General features: G+C 40.0%; 1 protein-coding gene across 1 annotated transcript; it reads left to right on the plus strand.

Moving 5' to 3' along the window:
- Positions 1-259: 259 nt before the first annotated feature.
- On the plus strand, positions 260-4,066 carry LOC104212911 (TPR repeat-containing protein ZIP4). Its single transcript, XM_009762285.2, has 5 exons — positions 260-1,632; positions 2,133-2,322; positions 2,390-2,422; positions 2,519-3,139; positions 3,338-4,066. Exons 1-5 carry the CDS (start codon positions 317-319, stop codon positions 3,941-3,943), a joined length of 2,766 nt encoding a protein of 921 aa, XP_009760587.1. The 5' UTR covers positions 260-316; the 3' UTR covers positions 3,944-4,066.
- Positions 4,067-13,985: the final 9,919 nt, after the last annotated feature.

Consider the following 13,985-nt stretch of genomic DNA (forward strand, 5'->3'; position numbering starts at 1 on the left):
ATATAAGGACTTATTCAAGAAATTTTGTTTTAATTTGAAAGTCTCGGGGGCTTACGTCTCACGAAAAAAGAAAAAAAACGCGCCTCAAATGCCCGTATTACTGGGCGTACGCCTCTTGAGACTTTCGCCCCACACCATCGCCTCGGAGCGTTTTCGGTACTACTCGTCCCGGGCTCTTCCGGAAAACGCCTTTTAAAACACTAATGTAAGTTATAAAGTGATGGACTATATTCTAATATTTTCCAATTTCCCTCCGAAACAAACCGCGATCACGTTACTCTCATTTCAAATTTCCCAGTAGCCATCGTTCACAAATATGAAAATCGACGAGATCTCTTCGCCGGAGCTCCGGGGAGGTCAAAACGACCTTCACAGTCAACTGTGCTCACAAATTGAATCCTCAATCAAAGATATCGAGAAACACGTACCTGGAACTGCCTTGCCGGATTCCTTCTCCACCGATCTCCGGTGTAGTATCTCTCAGCTGAATTCCCTCTCTCCTTACCCTAACTCCGTCAAGCTCCATATTTGGAAACTATCCTACCGCCTTTGGAATGCTTGTGTCGATCTTTCAAATGCTGCCGGTTTTAAAACTTCGGGTCATAAAATCGATGAGGAACACGCAAAGCTGCGTCAAGTATCAGCTGACCTCCTCTTCCTCGCCAGTGACGTCTCAGGTATCCCCTCGCCGGCTATTAAATCTGCGTCCTTCTTCTATAAAACAGGTCTTATTTGGCACGATCTTCGAAAATTCGAACACGCTAACTATTGCTTCGAGAAAGCTACGGATCTTCTATCGAAAGTTGAAATCAGTACTATTTCAGAAAATGAAGAGAAAAGGTTTCTGTTAGATCTTAATATTGCTCGATCACGTACAGCTTGGGAAGTCTCTGATAGAAATTTAGCGGTCGCTCTATTGAGTCGATCGAAAAGCATGCTCTTCGCTGTTGCGGAGAACTATAAAGCTTTAGCTAATCAGTATTTGACATTTGGAAAAGCAATACTATCGAAAAATGAAGCTTCTGGAGTGAATGAAGCATTGAGACTGATGAATGATGCACTGGAATTGTGTGAAAGGGGTTTGACAGTTGTGAAGAGGACAGAGGACACGTTAGCTTTGAAGGAACTGAGATCGAAGACGCTTAGGTTTTTGGCAGTGGTTCATTTGCAGAGAGATGAATTCGAGAGCGTGTTGAAATGTGTGAAGGTTTTGAGAGACGGTGAGAAGGATCAGCATCCGAGCCTTAGTGTGTTGGCAATGAAAGCATGGCTGGGATTAAGGAGGTTCGGGGAAGCGGAGAAGGAGCTAAGAGGAATGGTAGTGGATAAGGGGATTCCTGAAGGAGTTTGGGTATCGGCTGTTGAATCATACTTTCAAGTTGTGGGGGCTGCTGGAGCAGCAACAGTGAAGGGAGTGTTTTTAGGACTACTTGGAAGGTGCCATGTTAGTGCTGGTGCAGCAATTAGGGTGGTGAGTAAGGTACTGGGGGATCCTGCTGGTGCTGGTGAAGAGACCAGATTGAGGGCAAAGGTGGTATCGGACCTGGTGTCTGATGACAGGATTCTGACGCTCTTGAGTGGAGAGGATACTTCCAGAGAGAGGACAGCTATGCATGCCCTTCTTTGGAACTGGTATATTCAATTATTTTGTGCTTTCCTGCTGAATACATCTTTTATATTCTGTTTGTCACGTAGAACTTGAAATTATGTATTCAAGCATTGAATAAAAGGAGTTGGATTCTCGAATCAATTAATGCCTTATTATTAAAAGGGACCCAAATATAGCAGAATGGTTATTGAGGATTCATATAGTGGATCTCGACTAGCTGGGATTGAAGCATAGTTATTGTATTACAAATGTAAGCCTCTGGCAGTTACTAGCAGCTTATCATAATTGTTACTAGTATTTCTTATTGGTAATATGTGAAATGGATATACTTTCTGAAAGATTTCAATCTTGACTGCTTCAGCCCTAAATTCCACAGCTTGGCAGAGAATGGAATCATAGAAAAGGAAAAAGGAAAGCATTGAGCAAAACTTTCTTTTTGGTTCTTTACGTTATTTCAAATGTATTTATGAAGCGGCAATGCTTTCTACTTATCATTTAACATCTACTTTTGATTCTTCCACAGTGCAGCAGAACACTTCCGGTCAAAAGATTTCCAGACTAGTGCTGAGATATTTGAAAAATCTTTGCTTTATAACCCTTCTGACATAGAGAGCAGAAATCTCAGAGCAAAGGGATTTAGAGTTTTATGTCTCTGCTATATGGGCCTTTCACAGTTAGATCGTGCTCAGGAATACATAAACGAGGCAGAGAAGGTGCATTCAATAAATTAAGCACATTTTCTCTCGTTAACTTGATCTGATACTTTTTCTTCTTCTGCAGCTTGAACCAAATATAGCTAGTACCTTCTTGAAGGTGTGATTGCTCTCCCCTCCCTGAATATCTATGTATTCAATTGGTGCTCCTAATTGTTTGGCTATGTGAATTTTGAGATATATATGAATATGGCAGTTTAAGATCTACCTGCAAAAGAACGAATGCGATGGTGCTATCTCTCAGCTTCAGGCAATGCCAAGTCGCCTTGACTTCACCACTGAATTCCTGTCTCTAGCTGCTCATGAAGCTATTGTCTGTCGTTGTCATCCAGTTACTGTTGCTTCTCTGTCACTTCTCTTGAACTTCTACCCCACAGGGAAACAGATGCCAACAACTGAGGTTGTAGTTTTCAGGACTTTAGTGACGACTCTATCCCAGGGTCCTCAGAATGATTCTGATATCCTAAAGCAGATGAAACGAGCTCATACTCGGCTATCTGAGCTAGGTGCTGACAAATTTTTTGGGAAAGGCGAGATTGGGAGACGGGAAAGGAACTGGTTTTCAGTGAATGCATGGAATTCCGGTGTTAAAACAGGGCAGGAGGACCAACATGCACTATCTGCAGAGTTCTTTAGACTGGCATCGGAGTTTTATGGTGCTTCAATTGATGAAGAGAAAGAAGGGAACCATGTAATGGTATGCAAATCACTGATTATGACCGTGTCTGCAATAATCTCAGATGAGAGGCAAAGAAAGAGTACATTACTGGAAAATAAAGTGAAGGAAGCTATTTCTTTGCTAGACAGAGCAGGAAAGGTAACCAATTTCGATCATTGAATATTTCTTCTTCCATTTTTTTGACCTTCACATTTTATTACTTTGTCGTTTGTTATTTTGGTTCTTATCTGATTGAAATTTCTTAGCCGCCGGATTATGGAGCTATTATGTTCATGATCTTCGAGACATGTTTTTCTCTGGACTATAATTTTCATTCTCATGTGATGCTTGATGCAGATGTTAAGGTCAAGCTCAACGGAATATGACAAGTTAGAGGCCATCATTGAGCCTAATCTCTTGTTTATGTACACTTGGTGTGCTTTTGATCTGTATTCAAGGCTTGATGACACAGGAAGTCAACAGCTCCTCCTTATTAAGCGTTTTGCAAATTCAAAATGTTGCAATCCAAATCATCTACTTCAGATTGGCATTGACGCTTCACAAGGACCCCGTTCCAACCACGAAGTAGCCACCTTTGCATTAAGCACCTGCCTCTCCATACTCCTGGCCTCATCTTCGCCTGATTATGAAAGTGTGGCACTCATACTGAGGAAACTTATTTGTCTAAGAAGCATCCATGGAGCTGATAGCAATGACGATGCAACAATGGAAACATACAAGCAAGCATATAGGATAATGGTGGGTTTGAGGGAAGGAGAATATCCAGTTGAAGAAGCGAAATGGCTAGCCATGACAGCATGGAACAGAGCAGCTATCCCTGTGAGGATGGGGAATGTGGATGAAGCAAAGAGGTGGATGTCTATGGGGTTGGAGTTGGCCAAGAAAGTCCCAGGGATGCAAACATATAGGTCGTGCATGGAAGATTTTGTTGCTGGCCTTTAGAAGAAACTGTCAGGGGAATGATGATGGACAAACTAGCTAAATCTCTGAAGACATTAATGCACTAAATGCTTCTCTGTACATAAGACGTGGATAGATTCTATAGATGTTAAAGTTAACCACGAATCCCATTTCGATTATTGCTTAGAGTAATTTTGTTTTCATTATCGCTATTAAGTAGAGGAATGGCAGCTTCAATATGGAACTGAAGAATTATAAAGGATCGTGTTAAGCAATTCGTCTAAAAATTTGCCAGGCAAAGGGAGAATTGATTCCAGGCAAAGAAGTGGTATCCTTTGTGAAAGCTAGCTATAGAGCTTTAAAAATTGTGGAACACATTTACTTGGTTTATTAAGTTGTACGTCTTAGTTATAATCACACATTTGAAGTACAAAAAAGAGGAAAAATACAAGATCTTGGATTCGGAATTCTCTAAGAATTTGTCTATAGCTACCTTCACTTGGTATAGTAGTTGAATTGCTTTTGGATGATGGGTAACTTGTAATTCAACTCTTTATCAAAAAATAAAATAAATTAAAAATTGGTTCCTAATAATCACATAATGACATGTAACAACAACAAGAGTTTTTGGTCCAAATTGTCCCTTATGTTCGAGGGTAGGTTTAAATTTGTCCTTTACATATTATCTTGAACACTTATTGTCTCTTAAGTTTATATAAGTTGAGCACCTTTAGTCTCTATTAACACCAAACCCAAACAGATGCACAAAACTAACGGCTCCTTTAGTTCTGTCATGAAATGCACCTGACGTCGTAAAAACAAGACCAAATCGAAGTCTTCTTCCTAGCTAGAGCTAATGAAACTAGATACCTGAATTTGCCAATGATATTGTTAGTTTATATGAGTCCACCAAACTATAGAGTACCTGGTCCTCTATGAGATGATGCTTAGAATGCAGTAAAGACTGAAAGTAAAGAAGGCAAGAGATTTTCTATGTGAAAAAATACCACACAAGGGGATCAAAAAACCACGACCTACTCTTATAGGCTTTTAACTCTACTAACTTGCAATCTCCCTATTACAAGCCACTTTGCAAAAACCCTATTGCAAAGACTTCAAACTAACTTGTGATGCAACCACCACAAGTCACTCTATAACTATCCTAGTTACAAAGGCTTTAAACTTATGACTATCCCTAGTCACAACATAAACTCAGAAGTTTACGAATTTTGGTTTGTTCCTAATACAACGCTTCTAAGAAAGCAAACTAGGAATTACAATGACGAACAAATAACAAGATTACAACTCAACTAAGGATGTACATAAACTCATTAAGAAACTGATCCTTAGTGGAGTTGTCTTCTTGTTCTTGACACACCGGTGACTTCAATGTCGGATGAATACTTTTGTTTCTTGAGAGAATATCACTGAATGCACGAAGAATGGTGTGTCTTGCACTTGGTTGTTTTATCACAAAAGTTAGCACAATGGATAAGGATGTCAACTCTTGGTGTACGCTTTTTCCCAATGAGAAGTGACTGATATATTGTCTGCACAGCCACTTCTGGGCAGTTACGTTCCAGATGGATAGTGGACTCTGTACTTCTGTCAGGACACACCAACGGACCAGGTCCTAGTTGTGTTCCTCTTCCGTGACAGTTGCTAGATGGTCACTTTCTTCTGCTACGTTCCAGCTTTGTATTTGACTTGTACTTCTGTCAGAGAACCCAAAGGGAGCAGGTCCCTGTTGTGTTTCTCTTTATATTGATTTCGCACAGTCACTGACTTGTGCTTGTGTCGGAGAACCCTGAGGGACCAGGTCACCAGGTCCCTATTGTATTCCTCCTTGTGGTCGTTCATCCATTTGCTGATTTTCAGACTTCGACCAGGTCACATGAAATGTATACCCTGTGGGCTAGGTTCTCTATCTGGTTCTTCATGACAAGTTTGTTAGATCATCAAAACATAAGAAGCATAATGCCAAGATATTGAAAACCCATCAATTTCCCCCTTTTCGATGATGACAAACTTAGGCATGGACAGTATTTGTTTAGAGCAAAAATAACCAGATGAGATGCCAGAACTACACAAAGTTCCCCCTTAATCTCAGATCTCCATCCTTTGTGATATTCCCTTACTTATACACAAAGCATATTACCCCCACCCACACACTACACTATGATACCACTTTCCCCTTTTTGGCATCATTAAAAAGAACAGGTAATAAGCATAAAGAAGTCCAACACAGCTAGCTCATACCACATATGTGCACACAACATGACAAAAAAGAGAAGCCAGAGGAAATCAGTAATGTACAGGCAAAGAAAGGGGAGCTATTTTATTAATGTTTATATTGGACTGAGCAAGTCAGGAGAAGTAATGGCTAAGTTCAACATTCCATCACACAAAAAGCAAACAAAACTGAAACAGCAGCCATAAGATTTTGGAGCAAGAAATAGATGGACACTAAGAGGAACCCAGGGGACACTAGAGGAAGGAGGCTTGGAGGAAGAGACAGCAATGGTTTTGAGAACCAAGTCCAGTCGAGCATTTGCAGACAGTTGTTCTTCAAGTAATTGAGCCCGAAGTCTATCATTTTCCTTTGTCGATCGTGCAACTTCCTCATTGATAGAATCAGGTCCTTTAGCTGCTTGACTGAGCTGAGTTTCTAGTATGGCATTTCGAGCCCTCAGCCTTTTTATTTCCTCAGAAGCTACATTTTGAGCATTGATCAACTGAGAAATGGTCGAGATGCTTCCACCAACTCTTTATATACATTCACATTCTTCTAGAGTGGTCTTAGAGAAGGTCTGCTTGCGTGTGCCCACTCTGGGATTCCCCAAGGGGACCTTATAGAATCTAAATACCTGAGTGAGGAGAAATCCATAAGGTAATCCATGATTTCCACCCTTAAAATTTGCCACCTTCTGCATATGATCTATCATGATTGCTGGCAAATTGATTGGGACAAACTCATCAAGTGCTTCCATTAGGACCATATCCGATTTTGTAGCAATAGAGCACCTCTCAGAGCAGGGTAAAAGTACTTTATTGACCAGTTCAAAGAGAAGTTGGTACTCAAGAAGCAATACCTTCTTATGCATCTATTCCCCCTGTTGAATAGCTTGCTCTTTCATGATAGCTCTCCGAAAGTTTACTCCACAGACACCCTTAACTGAGGACATACCTTCATATGGAATTCTGAGAACCTTTCCCAACATTGAAGCATCAAGTACAATGTCTACTCCATTTACGAGCGCACAGATGTGATCCCCCTCAACAGTGAAAAGAGATGCATAGAAAGTTTGTACTACATCTTCGTACACCAGAGGCATACTCCCTTTAAACAAGTGTTCTCATTGTTGAAATTTCACAATCTCCTGGATTTGTCTCATGCCTGCCATCTCCGAAATTGCTGGATCAAATGTATGACCCCACAATACTTTCTGAGTTCTTAAACTTTGCTGCCAAAGACCACCATCACAGGTCATGGACTTTATTGAACCAGGTTCTTTAACAGTTTCCCTTTTTCGTTTGCTAGGCCCTTCGGTAAACTTTCCTTTCCAGCTTGCTATCCCCACGGTATGGTCCTCAGACACGGCTAGCTCAGTTTGACTCCGTTTAGATATGTTGTTGTTCTTTATGGATGACCCTTTCTATTCCTCAACAGTTTCATCGGAGGCCTTTTCTATAGACTTTTGAACTGTCATAGATTGTTGTACTAAGGAACCAGGTTCCCTAGAAGCATCTTTATCTATCCGGTTTACTGACACACTCTTGATGAAATCCCTTGGATTCATTTTCCTCTTTTTCCTTGGCTTGACACTCCTCTTACTTTTATGCAATGAGGATTCAGAACTCTCTTGCTGCAGTGACCTGATAGTGGGTAGTTTGGAGGAAGACTCTAAAAGCCTGGAGTGAATAGGAGGTGCAGGAGTGAGTTTACATGGAAGAGAATCAGGTTCATCAGAAGGCTTTTCTGAGAATATCTCATGAGCCAAGGACTCGAGGAGTGATGTGGTTCTTACATCTCCTAGGAATGGAATTTCTTCCCCTGGTACTCAGACGAGAAATATGCTCCTTCATTCATCAGACTTTCAGCAGCTATAGCCATGATGTTATGTGTTGCTTCCTTTTCTGGTGACTCCTTCAGAGTCACTAAGTCCAACATGGAGGAGTTCAGATACTGGTCAGGATCATCCTCAGGGGCTTCTGACACTTGAGGAGTAAAACCTCATGTGTGTTCTTTGATGAGATCATAGTATTGACTAGACATAGGGTTCTCAAAATGATGGTAAACAGGGTTTATCAGAAATGGAAAAATTGTAGGAGTAGAGGAGGAGCTAAGAGTAGGTAAGGTGGTAGAAGGCGTGAAATAGTGATGCTTTGGGAATGATTTCAAAGATAATAACGAAGTGGGAGCGGTGTTAATGGTGGGAGAATGAGACGATTGTTCGATCTCCATTAGATGAGTACTTAGTAGACGAGTAGAGAGATGAGGAGAAGATCCTAGCTATACAAAGGAGATGAAGGTTCATGACTTGCCATGAGAGAGAAAGAAAGTTTTATTGGAAGAAGGGCTAATGATGAGTGGAGAGAAAAATAGGTTTTGAATAGTTCTAAAAACGGCGGTAGGTTTGTAGGGAAGTGTTACCGTGCAGAGGGGATGAAAGGATTTGAAAGACAAGACATGACACGTAGACGTTGAAAAGTCGGATGATGTGGCAGTTGAGTTAATTTTGTTAAACAAAATTTTATTTTTATTTTTTGTTTTGAGAGGGCATGTAGAGTTAAGCACATTACTACTAACCGGAGGTACAAGAACCTGATGCTAGAACAATTTTTTAAAAAAGGTTTTATCAGCTCCTCTCTCGCAGTTCATAATTGTACCTTTAGCTTCTATGATCGTCATGTGTGTTTACCCACAACGGTATTGATGTGAGTTAGGCTTGGTCAGAAATCACTTTAGCTACCTTTACCTGGTGTTGTCTTACATAGCCAACTGATGGAGGATCAGGTTCTTCATTAGACTTTTGTGACCCCATCTTCACCTTGATTGATCCAGAATATTCTCTACTCGAGGCTTTGATGCAGATATTTGGAATTTGGTCTTCTGTTCTACAATACTTTCCACAGATCAGTCCCTTCTTCATATTGACCATCAGAAGATGATCTCACCCTTCAATGTGCTTGATCCTCTTATTTTTGAAATTCTTCTTCAGTTGTTGATGAGGCCATTGAGTTCTACTTCATTGTCTCCCAAAGGATGAGGCATGAATTATGACAAGTGAACCGTTCCAAATGTGTTTTCCTTTTCCATAAAAAAAAACCTGCATAGTGAACATCATCATACCCAACAAGATTAAAAGTACTGTCACCTGAGGGGTAACACAGGACCAGGTCCTGAGTTCCTCTAAGGTATTTCAAACTTTTTGTGGGCAGCCTTCAAGTAGGATTCCTACGGACTTATACTTTCGATTCTATTCTGGAGTGGAGATACATAAGGAAAAGAAAAAAAATTACATGCTTATCTAACTCTAGAATAAAAGAGAGTGATTGACTTGTCACAGATGGGAGCCTTTGGTTTTCCAATTTGAGACAGAAGTTTGATTGAAGAGGGAGATGTGGAGGTTAATTTGATTTTCCCACACTTTGTGTTCTGCTGCTTGTGTAGTGCCATGAGCTGCATCTTCACTTCAGCTTTAGTGGTAGTAGCTGATGTACCAGGTTCTTTGTGAGACGTGGAGGATGATGTTGCGTTGTCTTTCGCCAGTCTCCTTCATCTTACTCATTTTATCATCCTCCCTATTTGAAGCCTCAGATATTTCCCAGAGACAGGGTTGGTTCATCATATTGATCATCACCGTCTCTTTCTTGGCAAGGGAAAGTATCTTGTTAAATACCCCATGAGCACCTTCTACCATTTAGTGTGCCATTTGTTGGAGATTTTGTGGCCTTGTTTTGTGGATTGTACCCTAGAAGGATTCCTTCGCTCGTCGTTTTGCATTGAGCTTCCCAAGCTGATCCTTCCTGTTGTCGAGAACATGGCATTTTCCTCCATTTGGCAGCTCATGGTGGGTTTTGATTCAGGAGGGACCTGATCCGACACCTGTTCTCCATGTAGAAATCAATATTTACTGCTTTTGCCCAGAATTTCTTGGTGATTCCATAGTCGATGAGCATTGTCTATGTAGTATTTTCCAATTCCGTTCTTTCTTTCAGCAATACCATTTTGTTGTGGAGTCCTTGAGTGTTGAGAAATTGTGTGTGATCCTTTCTTCCCCCTCCTCCTTTATTTTGTGAACTCATGTCCAGGTGACATTTGAGTTTGGCAGACCATGAACCAGGTCTTGCTGAGTTAATTTATTCGGAGGTGAAAAGTTTGCATATACCAATCCTTCATGCCATGGTTGCGACTTCACTTATCTCATACCACCAGCTTGTGGAGATTCATAATTAGTTGGAGTGGATGTTCTTATTTCCTTTGTCTACTAAGACCACTTGGCAATTTATCAGATTGGTTACTACACTTTTTAGGCCATTCACATAGTGCATGTTACCACTTGAGTGCCAAAACAACCTTTCTACCTTTTCATTCACTGAGAATGTACCCTTTACTTCCTTCTTAAGGATACATTCCATTCATGCAGGGCTTTCAGTGAGAAGAGATTCATGATGTTTTTTGCTGCATGTTTTAAGCATCTACTGTCCATAGTCCATCGCAGTCTGCTTCTTCTCACTGTTTCCTACTCATGCAAATCAAGGGTTAGATTTAGGAACCCAAACTAGTTTGGGTCCCTTGTTATGATAAAAAGGATGAATGAGGGATTTCTTAGTTCATGTAGGCAACATCCGCTTTTTGTGAGTGGTACCTGGTCCTTTGTTAGTAGTCACTCCATCAGTAAACACTTTGTTTTTCTGAACAGACTGAACCCTGGCCTGGCAATTTTCTTTAAAATGTTCATTGTTCCCACAGTGGGTACATAGCTAGTTATCAGGTACAGTGACATACTTGTTGTGCGGGTTGTAGGGAGTTTTCTCCCTTTGGAACCCGATGCCCTGCTTGTTCCCACTATTGTTGAGATACATGGCAGTGACAACATCTGAGGACCAGGTCCACTTCAGAGATTTCTCAAGATCATTTCTTACTTTCTCCAATTTAGCTTGAAGTTGTTGATTCCTCTCGAGTTCATTGCAGAAACTGGTTTTCAAAACAGTTAACTCCTTTTCAAGCATGATGTGTGTCTCACTCGCTACTTCCTTTCCTTTCTCAAGACTTACATTCCTATATTCTCAATTGAGTCTCTCAATGGTTTCCTCTAGATCAGTGCATATTACTAACAGGTCATCCTTTTCTTCTTCAGTAGATGCAACTTTTTCTTCTAAGGTGTGTTTCTTATTGTTAAGTCCTTCTATTGTTTCTTTTAGATCAACAACTACTACCATCAGATCATCTCTCTCATTTTCCACACTAGTTATTCTTTCATTCAAGGCTTCCTTTTCTTTTTCAAGATTAGTTATGGTCTCATTTAAGTCCACTACACAGACCACTAGATCATCTATAGATTTCTCGGCCTCTCCTAGTTCTATGGTCAGGATCTCCTTATTGTTTATAAGGCTATAATAAGCATCAATTAGGACATTAGATAAAGACCTTAGCTTCTTAGAAAAATAGGATTTCAGATTTCTCTGAACATCCCTAAAGTTTACCTCATCGTCTTCATCTTCTTCATCTTCTTCATCATCATCATCATCATCTGACTGAGCCATCAACGCGAACAGTGAATCGTACTTCGTTGCTTCAGTTTCCACTACCATCATGGAACTGTTTTCTGCATCTGATTCCCTTTCGGATTCACTCGAGGAGTCTCCCCAATCAGCAAGAGCATGCTTAACAATATTATCTACAACATTTTTTCGATTGAATCTTTTATCTGGAACCAGGTTCCTTTTTCCTGCTTTGTCAGGATTTTGCTTGTATTGCTCATGTTTTGCGAGTGGGCATTCTTTGACGAAATGCCTTGACTTTCCACATCTTGACAGAGATCGTTGTTCCTTGTTTTACTTGAACTTTCCCACTTTGGTATACCACCATTTCTTCGAACCATCTTTTGAAATAGCTTAGTAAGATAGGCCATAAGAGAAATTGACACCTCCTTGAATAGTTGTTTCCCTGATGAAGTCTTGATTGACTGTTTAAATGTGTGTTTCTATGTGTACCTGCGTCGTATGTATGATTCGCGAGTGGGGTGATTCTTTATTTATATTTTACCGCATCACATGTATGATTCGCGAGCGGGGTAATCGATGCATCTATGGTTCGCGCCATTCGACCCTCCGGTAGTGCACACTTATTGTCACACCTCCTTTTTGCGCACCTACCCCGAGGGATAGATGCGCGAGGGAGTTTTTTCAATTTAAGTGACAAAATTTGAAATGGGATTATTTATTTAATTCAGAGTCGCCACTTGGGAAAGGTTTGACTTTTGGTGTCCCAAGTCACCGGTTTATCTTGAATCCCAAATCGAAGAAATTTTCGACTTTCCAAATGAAGTCTGCGAACCAGAAATTCTAAGTAAGGAATTCTGTTGACCCGAGGGAAGGTGTTAGGCATCCTCGAATCCCGTGGTTCTAGCACGGTCGCTTAAATTGTTATAATGGCTAAATATCTGATTTAAATACATGTTATAACTTATGTGCTTTTTATTAATTTAAACCGCTTTTATTATTATCATTTTTTTTATAGAATTGCAACGTCGTGAAAATGCATCTCGAACCACGTCACAATCAATGCACCCGTAGTTGTTAACATATTTCGACTCCGTTGAGATTTGAATTTGGGTCACATAAATGCGCACCCGAATTTAAGAATGTAATTTAATTAAAGTCACGCCTAAAGAGTCTAACGCATTATTATCTCTGGGGAAGGCAGTGAAATTCACTAAACAAGTCCATCCCAAATTCTAAGTATTTATTATGATCGATTATTGAGGGCCCCACAATTTACATTTTTATTTGGTGAGGCTCGTCTCATTATTTTTTTTAAAAAGGATTAGCCCACAGTGACTACATTTTCTATTATGTTCGTCTCTAAGAAATGGAAGAAAGAAAAATACATACTAATTGAATTACATGCTTGGCCAACTCCGGATTCTCGTTAATTATCTGATTAATTATTTACGAGGCGGGAATTGTTTCGTGCCTTATTCCATGGGTGAACATGCTTTTAATTTGATAAAGGAAATTGCATACAAGATTTGATGAAATGCTAAACTCACTCCAAACGTTTCTCGAGTTGAATTTAACTAACTTATTTAAACTAGATTAAGGGAATTAACTACTAGAAACTGCTACTAATGGGATTCGAACATGGTTCTATAGACTGCCTAACGAAATCCAATTTGATAGAGTTAGTTTAAATGACCTAGAACTAAATTGCGTCTCTCGCCAAATTAGAAGCAGCATGCCTTACGTATTTAAAATAAGAATAGAGATGAGATTCACCTATCAATTTACTAAACACATGTGCACTCTACGTCATGCGGTCAACTAAAACAACTAAATAAACAGCGTAAACAAACTAAAGTTCCAATTAAGTACAAGCTACCTCATGAGTTTGCTATTGAATTACAAACTAAAATTACACAAATCTAACAACATTTATAAAGCTGTAATTACAGCAGCAAATGGTTAAACTCCTTTGCATCTTTCAATTCTTACTCATTATTACTGTTACATCAGTGTGAGATTCAAAGTGTGTACCTGGATGTTGAATACAACATAAAAAAAGAACACAGAGAAGTCAGCAGCCGCAACAAACAAGAATGGCAGCAACAACAACAAATACAGCAGTAGTGGCAGTAACAAAGTGCACCAGGAACAACTCAAACGAAACCCGAAAAGATTTGTGAAAACCAGGTAGCAACAAACAACATGCAAAACTCAAAATGGGCTCAGACTCAAACCAAGGTTGGACCAGTAGATTGCATAGGAAGTTTCAACGAATTGGAGTCAAACCAAAAAAAGAAACAGTATCAACTACTGAGACTTCAAACTAAACCAAAAGCCTGATGGAATTATGTTG

The sequence above is a fragment of the Nicotiana sylvestris genome, chromosome 9 (genome assembly GCF_000393655.2).
Source record: "Nicotiana sylvestris chromosome 9, ASM39365v2, whole genome shotgun sequence".
Lineage (NCBI taxonomy): Eukaryota > Viridiplantae > Streptophyta > Magnoliopsida > Solanales > Solanaceae > Nicotiana > Nicotiana sylvestris.

Coding starts and splice junctions, on each gene's coding strand:
- LOC104212911 (XM_009762285.2), top strand. CDS start 317: ATGAAAATCGACGAGATCTCTTCGCCGGAGCTCCGGGGAGGTCAAAAC. Junction 2,423..2,518: donor TAGCTAGTACCTTCTTGAAG/GTGTGATTGCTC, acceptor TGAATATGGCAG/TTTAAGATCTACCTGCAAAA. Junction 3,140..3,337: donor TGCTAGACAGAGCAGGAAAG/GTAACCAATTTC, acceptor TGCTTGATGCAG/ATGTTAAGGTCAAGCTCAAC.